The sequence below is a fragment of the Odontomachus brunneus genome, unplaced genomic scaffold, assembly GCF_010583005.1.
Source record: "Odontomachus brunneus isolate Ranch 3 - 2012 unplaced genomic scaffold, Obru_v1 Obru_scaffold_112, whole genome shotgun sequence".
NCBI lineage: Eukaryota > Metazoa > Arthropoda > Insecta > Hymenoptera > Formicidae > Odontomachus > Odontomachus brunneus.
Window position 1 is genome coordinate 917863 of NW_022639562.1, and position 14039 is coordinate 931901.

The 14039-nt window shown below is 34.4% G+C and overlaps 1 protein-coding gene across 11 annotated transcripts in view; it reads right to left on the reverse strand.

The window, feature by feature from the left end:
* Positions 1-14039, reverse strand: part of LOC116849333 (protein unc-79 homolog) — a 736358-nt gene that overhangs the window by 589954 nt on the left and 132365 nt on the right. For 10 of the 11 annotated variants that reach the window (XM_032826384.1, XM_032826379.1, XM_032826376.1 and 7 more), the window contains 6 exons: positions 8092-8262; positions 7105-7194; positions 6668-6853; positions 6302-6534; positions 5964-6178; positions 5522-5877 (listed from right to left, as the gene is read on the reverse strand). In XM_032826384.1, coding sequence (XP_032682275.1) covers positions 5522-5877; positions 5964-6178; positions 6302-6534; positions 6668-6853; positions 7105-7194; positions 8092-8262 — 1251 coding nt within the window. The remainder of the gene's footprint in view (positions 1-5521; positions 5878-5963; positions 6179-6301; positions 6535-6667; positions 6854-7104; positions 7195-8091; positions 8263-14039) is intronic. The other variant, XM_032826380.1, reaches the window with a different exon arrangement.

Here is a 14039-nt window from a genome sequence, read left to right on the forward strand (position 1 = left end):
AAAATGGGGTGTTCCATTTAAAAAAATTAATGTGACCTTGACCTGACCTTCGCTACGCAACCCAAGGTCAAACTGATGTGATCAGTAAATACATCTTTTTAAACGCCACAACTTTTGTCTGAAACATTTTTTTGTAAAACTTATATTTTTCCTGATATTCGGGCGTCCCGGTACTTTCCGAACACCCTGTATACATTTTTCAAAAAAAATGTTTGAAAAGTTATAACATTTTTAGTGACGCATTAGTGACGCATATTAGTAAGACCTTGAACAACGTTGTTAAGGTCAGATCAAGGTTACGTCGATTTTTTTTATATAAAACCCCCTTTTCATTGCATATTCTTGCAATTTATCTCGATAGCTTTCCAAAACACTATAATAACATATTTTTTTATTAAGTAATGAAACATGAATTTTTTGAGTAATGTTATTTGAATGTTACAGTACCGCCATGCATTAGCATTACCTAATGTGTAACACGCGGAAGTTGCTCGGTCAAATTTATACCTCACTCGTGTGCGTGTACATGTTTATGTGGGCGCATGTGTGAGTGAGTGGATGTGGTGTGAGAGTGATGTGTATGAGTTTGGGTGTGTGTGGTTGTGCGTGCGTACGTGCGAACGTGCATATGTGCGTGCGTATATGGATGTAGGCATGGTTGGATATTTACGATGGTAAGTTACGGAACAGATAAAGACTGAGGATCGTGTCACCACACCTACCTATCCACACACGCACACACATACACACATGTACGAAAGAGATATAAATCCGACCAAGCAACCTCCGCGTGGCACAGCTTAGATAATGCTAATGCCAGCAGTACAGTAACATTAAAGTTTTATTAAAAAGTACTTAGTAAATAAATATGTTATTATATTGTTTTAAAAAGATTTCGAGATATGCTACAAAAATATGTAATAAAAAATAGGAGGTTATATTTTAAAAAATCAACGTGATTTTTATGTAACCTTGACAACGCTGCTCAAAGTCATACAATTATTACTATATAATACGTTACTAAAAACAGTATAACATTTGTAAACATTTTTTTAGAAAATGCATATTTTTCATAATATTGATGGGTGTCCATATCTTTTGCTCATTCTATAAACAGGGTGTCCCATTTTATTTCACACCGAAATATCAGAATGTACAAAAAATACGGAAAAATTCAAGCAAAAGTTATATAGTTTGATGGAGAACTAAGAAAGTAAAATTGGTTTGACCTTGGATGATGCCACCAAAGTCAGATTGAAATCAATTTTGCTTTTTTAAATAGAAACTTATATATTTTATTACAGAATTTCATTCTACGTAAAGAAACAAACAACTTTTGTTTGAAAATATTTTTTATACGACCTCCATTTTTTAAGATATTTACGGAAATATCTATGAAATTATTGGTTTCAATAATTTCTTACTCAAATTTTATCAATTTTATCGAAAAATAGCGAGAGATAAAAATTGTTTATTTTCTTCTCATAGAGCTCTAAGAATTTTTTAATTAACTTTTTAGTATTGCATTTTCTTGCATTTTTTTCAAGTACCAGAAAGATTATAAAAAATTCCGAAAAATTTCTCAGAACTATATGAGAAGAAAATAGATAATTTTTACCTTTTGCTATTTTTCGGTAAAGTTGATAGAATTGGAGTAAAAATTATTGAAATCAATAATTTTGTAAATATTTTCGTAAATATCTTAGAAAATAGAGATCGTAAAAAATTTTTTTTTCAAACAAAGGTTGTTTACTTCTTCACGTAAAATAAAATTCCGTAATAAAAAATAGATGTTTCTATTTAAAAAGCAAAATTGATCTCGACTTGATCTAGGTGGCGCTATGCAAGGTCAAACTAATGGTATCCTTTTATGTCCTCTATCGAACTATAACTTTTGTTTGAAACATTTTTCGCTATCAACCCTATCTTAGAAATAACACACGTGGGTACATTAAAATGGATCACCCTGTATAGGTATATACAGGGTGGGTCATTTTATTCAACGCAGACAAATATATCAACAGGTAAGCCAAATAGCGAAAAACGTTTATAACAAACGTTGTAGGGTTTGCAGGGGGACATTTAACGATGACCTTTGAACTTGGGATCAAATTTCAAGGTCATTTCAAAGTTATATTGATTTTTTTAAATGGAAGCCCATTTCTGACTGCAAAAATGAAAAGAGCAGGAAATTTTGCGTTCAGTTGTGTATAATGTTATGCGGTCAAGTTGACCCTTAGAGATTATTCCAAGGTCAAATAAACTTTTCACTCAAATCTCTGTAGTTACGCAAGTTTCGCAAAATTCATGTCATCCTACTTTTAGCGCTATCCAGGAACAATGACATAAACGTAGCAGAATACTATTTTTTTGGAGTGCTTGATTTACGTGAGTCCCTTATCTCTCATTATTCAAAAGAATGCAATTGATCTGTACAATATTTTACAAAGGATCTTAGAAGTTAACGGAGTAACTGTTCGAAATTCGCACCATGGGCTTGAGTACATAAATTGATTCGTCTTTCAAACTGTTTTACAGTTTTTAGTAAAACATCTCTCGGTATAGCTGCACAGGCTACTAGTGCATTCTATCATATCCTCTCTTGTAGGTTGTTGTGCAAAAACTACATCCTTCAGATATCCCTATAAATAAAAATCAGGAGAAAGTTTGAAGATCGGGCAGGCCACGCAATTGGACTACTGCATTCGATCCATCTACCAGAGTATTTTTCATTTAAAAAGTTTCGAATAACTCGTGCGCGATGAGGTACTGCACCATCCAGCTGAATCCACATTTTTTGTCTTGTGTACAAGTCGACGTATTCAAGTAAAGCGGGTAAATAATCTCTGAGCAGTAGTAAAAATATCTTGGTCACGTTAAAGAGAAATAAGGACTAATTAAATAACCGTTGACTATTCCATATCTGACCGTCAAACTCCAACGATGCTGATTATCAACAGCTATGAACCAGTAAAGATTGACACCCAACCAGTAAAGTAAATTATGTCTGTTTAATTGTCCATGCTTTTTAATGTAGCCTTGTCAGACATACCTAAAAAAAATTTGAATTTTGTTGAATCATTTGTAAGGCCCATGGACAAAAAATTAGCGTCGAGCAATCATAGTATTAACAAAAAAGAACTTAAAGTCGAAATTTCACCAGTGCAGAAGGCACTTGCGGAGGCGACACATGGTTACGCACAACGAATGCTTCGCACTCTTTTCTGGCTGCGCGTTCTAATCGCAACATCAAAAGGGACGCCGATACGGCATCGGTGTATCTCGATGACGACGAGCATCTCTACTTTTTCATTCATCATAAAACGCTACATCAAGCCATACAATCAGTATTGTTGGAGTTTGATTGTCTGGTATGCAATACGGTTATTTGATTGGTCCTTATTTCTTTGATATCAACGTGACCAAGGTATCATTTTTACTGCTACTCAGAGATTATTTACCCGCTTTACTTGAGAACGTCGACTTGTACACAAGACAAAGCATGTGAATTTAGTTGGATGGTGCAGCACCTCATCACGCAAGAGTTATTCGAAATTTTTTAAATAAACAATACCCCGGTAGATGGACTCAGTGGTCTGTTTGCGTGTCCTGCTCAATCCCCAGATTTAATGTCTCCTGATTTTTATTTATGGGGACATCTGCAAGATGCAGTTTTTGCACAACAACCTACAACTATTACTAGAGAGAATATGATAGAACATCCTAGAGTAGCCTATGCAACTATACCGAGAAATATTTTATTAAGAAAAGTAGAATAGTTTGAAAGACGAGTCAATTTATATATATATATATGTACTCAAGCCCATGGTATGAATTTCGAACAGTTGCTCCGTTAACTTCTAAGATCTTTTATAAAATATTGTGCAGGTCGATTGCATTCTTTTGAATCGTAAGAGACAAGGGGACTCACGTAAATCAAACACCAAAAGAAACGGTATTTCTACTAAGTCCACGTCGTTGTTCCTGGGTAGCGCTAAAAGGATGACATAAATTTTGTGAAACATGCATAACTACAGTGGTTGAGAGAAAAGTTCATTTGATCTTGGAATGATCTCTAAGAGTCAACTTGACCGCATAACATTAAAAACAACTGAACGAAGAATGTCCTGCTCTTTTCATTTTTGCAGTCAGAAGTGAAGGTTTCCATTTAAAACAGTCAATATAACCTTGAAATAATCTTGAAATTTAACCCCAAGTTCAAAGCCAAGGTCATCGTTGAATGTCCCTCTGCGAACCCTACGTTTGTTTTAAACATTTTTTTGCTATTTGGCTTACCTGTCGAGATATTTGTGTGCGTCGAATAAAATGGCCCACCCTCTCTCTCTCTCTCTCTCTCTCTCTCTCTATATATATATATATATATATATATATATATATATATATATATATATTCAGAGTGGGGAGAAAAGATCAGTATTCCTAAATAACTCGGAAAATATAAGTTTTATAGAAATATGTTTCAGACAAGAGTTGTTAGGTTTAAAATGGTGCATTCAACGATAATATTTATTTGATCTTGGGTGACGCCGCCAAGGTTAGGCTGAGGTAAACTTTTCTTTTTTAAATAGAAATATATATTTTTATTACACTATTTTATTCTACGCAAAGAAGCAAATAACTTTTATTTAAAAAACTTTTTTATACGATCTCTATTTTTTAAGATATTTATTGAAAAATCTACAAAATTATTGGTTTCAATAATTTTTTACTCGAGTTCTATCAACCAAAAAATAACAAAATAAAAATTGTTTATTTTTTCTCACAGAGCAAATTTGTTCAGAATTTTTAAATTAACTTTTTAGTACAGCATTTTCTTGCATTTTCTTAAAGTACTAAAAAGTTTATAAAAAATTCTGAAACAATTCTCAGAGCTCTATGAGAAGAAAATAAATAATTTTTATCTCTTGCTATTTTTCGCTAAAGTTGATAGATTTCGATAAAAAAATTATTGAAACCAATAATTTTGTAGATATTTCCGTAAATATCTTAGAAAATAGAAATCGTATGAAAAAGATTTTTAAACAAAAGTTGTTCGTTTCTTTATATTGAATAAATTTCCGTAATAAAAAGTACATGTTTCTATTTCAAAAAGCAAAATTGACTCCGATCTGACCTTGGCGGTGCCACCTAAGATAATGTAAATATTACCATTAAATGCACCCTTTTAAACCTTATAACTTTTGCCTGAAACATTTTTTTATGAAACATATTTTACGAATTATTCAGGGCTACTGACCTTTTCTCCCCACTCTGTGTGTGTGTGTATATGTGTGTGTGTGAGTGTGTGTGTGTGTGTGTGTGTGTGTGTGTGTGTGTGTGTGTGTGTGTGTATGTATGTATAAACGTAGTGTCTAACGTGTATATATTATAATGATTATAGAAAAGGAAAACTGTAATAATTATACATTACACATATTCTTTACCGACCCCACTCTACTACTTGACTACGTCTAACTACGTCTATTTGAATAAAGTGTATATATGCAAAGTGTTAAATTACCAACAGAAAAGATAAGGTGCATAAGACTTTTTTTAGTACCATCGAAAGAGTAGGCAGTGATATGAAACCAATGAAATAACATTGATAATAAACGGCCCAGTATTTCAACCGGGGTGTCCTCATTTGGGGTACAAAGTCCCACAAGCAGCCATACACCGTATCTGCCAAGTAACTGTCGCTCTTCCAGGCTCGTGGAATCGCAGTGACCACCAAACGTGCTTCCTACACCGCCACCGCTACTACCTCCGCCACTTCCACCCCCTGAGAATCCTGTACCGCCTTTATTACTAGTACTACTACTTAAGTCCATCATGTCCCTATTATCGATACTTAACGATTCGGCTTCCTTGAGTAAACTGTAAAATGAAAGGACAGTTCTTAAACTGAATCTTATGAACCGAATAATAGAATCAAAAGCGTGCTGATAAATAAAATGGTTAACCTGACAATTGCTTGAACCATGTAGGTTTGTGTTTGTGATTCCAACTGTGAAATATGCGGAAGTGCCATATGGTAAACATGATCGCCACCGCGACGATTATTATGGCGGATATTGTGACATTGTTGACAATAACGTATAGGATGATTTCCATTATAACTCGCACATTCTGTCGAAAAGCAAATGCTGATGGCTGATTTGTCCGCCGCTCTGCAATTCTAACATTGACAAATCAATATTATATTGATATAATAGATATATAGACGCTCCTTAAATTGTTTGTTTTCGACCAATAAGAATGTGATTGTAAACTCCACAATTCTAACGAATCACACACTCACCTTGTTCTCACAAATCATAGACACTTGTTGCATCGGATGCAAAATATCATAGAACATCTGATTCGGATGTTCTCGGTGGATCTCATTCGCGCACTCGATACAAAGGTAAAGCGGCGGCGGAGATTCAGTGGCGAAAGTGATGGAAATGCGATGATCGTAACAAACCTTACCAGCCTCCGCGTTTCCGGCATTTGGACAGCTATCTCGTTGACATACAAACGGAGTGAGATCGTCTGAAATGCAAAAAATAGTTGAATAGCCTAATAATATGCAATAATTAGTAATAGTTTAATAATTCAATGATTATAAAGATAATAGATGAAATATTGTGCTTTAGAAATATTTATATGTATTTGAATTACTTACTGGCAAATTTTACCAATACAGCGCGACGATCAAACAAATTTGGATTAAACGACGGCCAGTAATAAAAGAGTAATTTTGCCGCCGATGCTCTTGCCGGTGCGGTACCGTATGCAACTACACAGAGTATGTCTTTTACAACTCCTGACTTCAAGGCCATCAGGCATTCTAGCAATTGACAATGATGCGCTGGAAGAATAATTTTATTCCATATTTTCATCGATTACTTTTCTTGAAATATAAGAAGTTAAATTTTTGCTGATATGAAGTTGTTAAACAGTAACTAATTTCGATAACAGTAATAGTTTCGATATCTTCTTCTATTTCTTGAAAATTTTCAAAAAAAATTTCTTATATCTGTATGCGCACACACACACACACACACACACACACATGTATATATATATATATATATATATATATATATATGTATAGAGTACCTGGATTACTGGAATATTGAAATACCATCATTATAACAGCGGCTACTGATTGACTAGCTGCATTCTCGTCACTAATTTCGATTTTTCTCGCTATAAATTACAAAATGTATGTAATATATATAATTATTATATTCTCTATTTCTAGTTCCTAACTCTCTTTCTCTCTCCCCCTCTCACTTCCTCACCTCCTCTCTCTCTCTCCCCCTCCCTCCCCCCTCTCTCTCTCTCTCTCTTTCTCTCTTTCTCTCTGTCTATATTTCTTTTCTCCCTCTCTCACAATTAAAATTTATTAACATCAGATATGTAACCTAGTATAACCTAATGTACACTCGTGGTCTGAAAGATTTGTGCACCGACTTTTTGTAGATTTCGGAACGCGTCCCAACTTCAGGAGAAAGACAACTACTGTTTGACACGCCGACGCCGCCACTTATTACGAGAGCAGAAGGATGGCATATACGATATATGCACAAACCTTTCAGCCCACGAGTATACATGTACACGACTGGTCAAAAGAATAAAATCTACAAGCCATAATTGAAGAAGAACAACCCCATAAATACTAAGTATCAGTAACATAACATCAAGATATAATTATAATTTCTCACTAAATAATGCAAATACAATAAAACAGTTATATAACAGTTGCGTTATTGAATAATAAATTATAACATTGATGTTATAATTTAATGTTTTTGTCAAATGTGGTTTATTAGCGTTAGTGTTATTGATTATAAAATCAAATTTTATGATATCACAAAATTTAAAAATATGCTAAAAGATATGATATTATAATAAAGACACTAATATACAATTTCGTAATTGCTGACTATATTATTTAAGAATGATGGTCCTAAGAAATTTATCAACAAAAAAATCTTTTCATTCTCATCTATTTCTCCTTTCGCTTGCGTCGCTTTAACAATGCTTATTGTTATCAACTGAAGTAATAATTGATAAAAATATAATATAATAAAACACACTTACTGATAGTAAACGGTAAAATGTAAAAACAGAGATAATTAACGATTTCTTCATGAAGTTCCATGGGAAGCACAGATATAGTACTGGCCGCTAAATATGGTATATTGTCGATCATATCGTGGTCGAGGAACGGCAATAGGCACGCTAGACATTGCAACAAAGCTTTCCCGAATGCTGAAAAATAATTATTTTCTTATGACAAGTTTCTCAATAAAAAGGGAAGTTACTACACGAAGAAAATGTTGTAATAAAAATTACAAAAAAATATAATTGTTATAAATTACAAGAAATTGTTATAATCTTGTGGACTATATAGAGATTATGAGCGAAATTATTAAATACAGTCTATTCAACAAGAAAGTGTGTGGATGATATTTTTGTAGAAAATCACAGTAACGCCATCTACTTCATACTATTTAAATTTTTAAACTAACCTCTTTTGCTTAGTGTACATTAAAATGTTGTGTTGAGCAGTTGTTAAAAGTAATATTATTTTAAAAAATAAGTGAAAAATATTTGAAATGTTACCAGGCGGTGTTTCTTGCTAACCATTTCAGACCAAGAACCAAAATTAACAATCGCGGCAGTTGCTAGAGCAATTCAAAAGTCTTTCGTAAAGAAGTGGATAAATAGATTTAAAACTATTACTGGAAATGTTGACGACCAGAAAAGGGACTATCTCGTGCGACGACTCCGAAGGAGGACAAAGTGATCTTGCATCTCTTTCAGTCGAATCTCAGTCTTACCTTGCGTCAGGCCCAAGTAAAACTCCGCCGAAAAAATCTACACATTTCGTTTAATACTATTAGAACAAGCTTGCATGAAATGTGGCATTTCGATCCACCATGAAAAAACTGTTGCTGTCAAAAAAATATTCTCAAAAAAAAAATGGGCACAGAAAAATGTTAGTCGAGATTGAAATAATCCCAGTAAGCAAATTGAGCGCAGACTGCGCGCAGATTAGCAGCAAACTTGATCAAAAACCTACAGCAAAACTATAGCCATCTGTGTCTACATTAGGCTACGGATTTGGCGACAGATCTTGCTGTCGGGCAATTGGTGCCAAATTTGCAGCAAAAACCGCGCAAAGCTTGCAGCGCAGCAAGGTCTGCGCGATTTCTGCCGCCAATCTGCGGTCAAATCGCTACAAGCTCTGCGCGGTTTTTGCTACAAATTTGCAGCAATTATCCGACAACAAGCTCTGCCGCATATCTGGCGGCAATTTGGCAGCAAGATTTGATATAACAAATCATGCATCAAATTTGATAAGAAAGAAATTTGATAAGAAAGAAATATCTATTTGCCATCAAAAGTTGATAGCAACCCATGCTTGAAATCTGTTCGCGCAGGTTTAGTTATCTGGGATGTTATCTTTGGACAGATGAATCGTCCTTTCGGACATGGTGTCCCTTATCGAAAGCTTGGTCAGTGAAGCAAAAAAAATCCTGCAACACACGGTAAGACTAAGTTCCCACATAGCGCGTCACGTGTCGCGTCGTCTGTCGCGTCGCATCGTCCGTCGCGTCACGAGTTAAACCAATCAAATCATCTCATATCGTATCGATAAAAGTGAGTAGAGAATATGGATCATATATTTTTTGTTTAAAATGTCGACCAATAAGCGATGCGTCGTCTAAGAAGTCGTGTTATAATGTTATGCAATAAAATGGGACGATTTGATTGATTTAAGCTCGCTTGTGACGCAAAGCTCAAGAATAGCATCATTTTTATTCACACTGAACACGTCGCAATGCGTCAATGCAATGCAGGAGTAGGTACAACATTTGTATAACAGGTATACGATTTATATCACTCTTAAGCAGCTGTGCAAAATAAAAACAATATGACGCTCTTTATCTGTAGAATACGCTGAAAATCTGGCCAAATGTATGCAAAAGCGGTGCCAAGCACTAATTGATAATAGACGCGACTGGATCCAATATTAGATAATTGTGCATTACTAAAAACCTTCTATTTTTATTAAAAACAAAATAATTTGACTTTATCTTTTATTTTTTTCAGATTATCACCCACACTTTCTTATTAAAGAGTATATTTATTTAAAAATATGTATTTACTTAAGAATAATATATAGATTTCAGTTTTTATTACCAAATTAATTTAATTACTTGCAAGTTTTATATAACATAAACAAATTTTATTACGGTAAAGAAAAAATATTGTAATTTTTATACTATTATTGTACATGTAATACAGAAATAGTATCCAAACATGATAACATCAAATAATATTTTAATGATGCATTAATAACGTCTGTAATATCAATTCTGCTACTTATGATGTATACATCCTTTATAGAAATATCATACTAAGAATCATTGATAATTACTTATTTTCAGTATTAAAAATACTGGATAATAAGTAATTATCAATGATTTTTAGTATGATATTTCTATAAGGGATGGTATCTAACTCGTAACGTACCAGAGCTTATATACAGGGTGTTCCACGCTCTCCTTCTCACATTAAGTGGGAATGTAGAACAGGTTGAGGTGAACATAAAAGTCCTATACCGTTTTGCGATATTTACAATAATATCTGAGAAATTAATTGTAAAAGATTAAGGGGATGCTGTACGCGATTGCGAACTTCGAAAGCGTCAGCAATGTAGTACGCGTCGGTTTAGGACAGACGCTAGATAGCAGTGTATGTTCGACGCGGCCCCATCACTGATAGAATTTTGATTGTAGACACGCAGCGCAGAGTTGCCAGATCTAAGATGCAGCGTTCTTCTCTCTGCGATTACGCAAGCAGAGACGCTTTGTCTATTTGTGTGATGATCCTCGTCACATAGATTCTAACACTGAACTCTGTATGAACCATAGAAAAAGAATAACGTAAGCAATCGAGAGCCACGTATATGTGTGCCTAACGCTTTAGTTCATTGATATAAGAATAGACCGAACATAAGACTCGAGATCTGAAGACATAAAACAGAGTTCAGTACATGTGATATATTTCGGCCGATTTTCGATTGAGATTATAATAAAAATCGGTAGTAACAGTAACGCATTTACTCAGTTACATTCTTTACATAATAATAATAATGAATAATTTCATAACTTTTAGATAAAATTTTCCGTTTCTTTGCACATGTAGAATACTAGGTGCGCAACTAAGTTTCCGGGTTTCACACATGGATAGTGCTAACGACACATGTAGTCGACATACATGTCTAAAGTTATGTTTCTTTTATAGCTTGGACATCTGTCAAGAATAACCAGTTATAATACCAACACATATCGCAACGCAAAAATATTTTTTCTAACAATGAAGATATCGAGTTTTGTGCCAAATAAACAGCATTTGCGGGAAGCTTTGCTTTTCTGCATATAACTTGAAAAAAATGCAGCTGAAGCACGTCGTTTGCTTGAGGAGGCCTATGGCGAACATACACCATCGAAAACTACCTGTAAAGATTGGTTTAAACGCTTCAGAAGTGGCGATTTCGACACTAAGGACAAGGAGCGCTCCGGAAGATCAAAAACAATTGAGGATGCCGATCTGCAAGCATTACTGGATGAAGATGATACGCAAACACAAGATCAACTTGCGGAGGCATTAAACATGACTCGCCAAGGTATTTCCAAACGTTTACATGCCATGGGAAAAATTCAAAAGGAAGGAAAATGGGTGTCGCATGAGTTGACTGAGAGACAGATGGAAAATCGAAGTCACTTCCGAAATTTTGCTTTTGCGGCATGAATAAAAGAGTTTCCTGCATCGAATTGTTACTGGCGATGAGAAGTGGATATATTTCGAGAATTCCAAACGCAAAAAATGGTGGCTTTCACCTGGCAAAGCATCAACATCGACGGCACGACCAAATCGCTTCGGAAAGAAGATAATGCTCTGCGTTTGGTGGGACCAGAAAGGAATCGTGTACTATGAGCTGCTAAAATCGGGCGAAACTGTCAATGGGCATCGCTACTGACAACAACTGATCAATTTGAACCATGCATTGCTCGAAAAACGGCCAGAATGGGACACGAAACACGAACGAGTGATATTGCAGCACGACAACGCTCCGTGCCATCGCACTTCCATCGTCCAGGACACCATCAAAACGTTGAAATTGGATCTGCTACCGCACTCGCTGTATTCACCAGACCTGGCCTCTTCCGATTATCACTTGTTCCGGTCGATGGCGCATAGCTTGGCTGGGCTACACTTAGCCAATTTCGGAGAAGTGCAAAATTGGTTGGATGAATGGTTTCGGTTCAAAGACGCGTCGTTTTATCGTCGCGGTATTCATGTATTGCCAGAGAGATGGCAAAAATGTGTAGCTAGCGAGGGACGATACTTTGAATAAACCATTTTTTGTATTTCTCTTGAAATTTTCTATTTTTCATTGATCAAAAAAACCCGGAAACTTAGCTGCGCACCTAGTACATGTGTACAGAATAGTATAGAATAGCCAAAAAGAAATCTTAAAAAAGTCTTCACAATTTTGTGAAAAAATTACGAAATTATAAAGATTCGTTACTTTTATGTTACTCGTTACCATTACAGTAACGAGTTATTTTTTCAATGGATAACGAGTAATGGTAATAAATTATTTTTATCAATGAGTAACGAGAAATAGTAACGTATTACTCGTTACTCCAATTCGCGCTATTCCTCCTTATCTCATCGCCCCGTGCGAAATCTACGATCTACTTGAGACTCATTGCGCGTGGGACGATGAGGTAAGGGGAAATAGGACGTGCCGGAGCAAGTCAAAAACTGGCTGATATGTGCAATGCGTGCCGAACTCCGACATAAATAGAGACGAAGACTACATCTCCGTCTTTCTTTTATCATGCGATTCCGAAAGAGAAAGTGATACTGTTTTCACCTTCTATCTCTTTTATGCAATTTTTTTTCCTGTTTGTACCTCAGTTTCGTTGTTCAAATATTGGAAACTCTCGGTTTATTCTTGTTATGTCTATGCTTCCGCTCTAAATGCGAAGTACACACGATTCTCAAATGTATCCGTTATCACCAGGTTTAAAAAGTAAAACCTGTAATGTCGTTACCGTTTTTTTTCATTTACGATTTGGTAACATTACTTTTTAATTAAAAACAGTTGTAACAGTAACGCATTTACGCAGTTATGTTTTTTTTTTTAATAATAACGAACAATTTTGTAAGTTTTACAAGAAACTTATCATTTCTTTGCACATATAGAATATATATCTATAGATCAATTAAAAAGAAATTCTAAAAAATTCTTAATAATTTGTAAAAAAATTACGAAATTATACAGATTCGTTAATTTTAAGTAACCATTACGGTAACGAGTTTTGCTATGAATGGGTAACGAGTGAGGGTAACGCATTACTTTTTATAAGTAACTTTTTCAACTCTGCTTATCACATTTACTCCTGTTAATGTGGGGCTGCATTTTTATTCTGTCATCATTGGCCAGACGTATATGCTCTATTGGTGCAATGCATTTTGCATCTGTTGTCAATAATCTTATAAATATTTCATGTCAGAGCGCGTTCCTTGACACAACTTATTACAAAATTAAACTTTTAATTATTGTAAAAATCAGTTGACATGACACTAGATACTTCTGTCAGTAGATATTATTAAAAGTAAACACATTTTATGTATGATTTATTGTTGCTGCTTTTAATCTTATTAAATGTTGTATATATGTCAGAGCAAATTTTTCTGATATTACTTATTATTACGAAAACCATATCATATTCAGATGCATGTGGTCTTTAATATAATGACATGCAAACACATCATACACATATAAATGTATCTGCTTTAAATATTCATATACATAATGCATATGTCAAACCGAACTTCTCTAACATTATTTATTCACAAAAAATCACATAGCATCATGCAAGATTTTTATATTATTATATAAAAAACATATATTTATATATATTCAAGCATATATATATATATATATATATATATATATATAT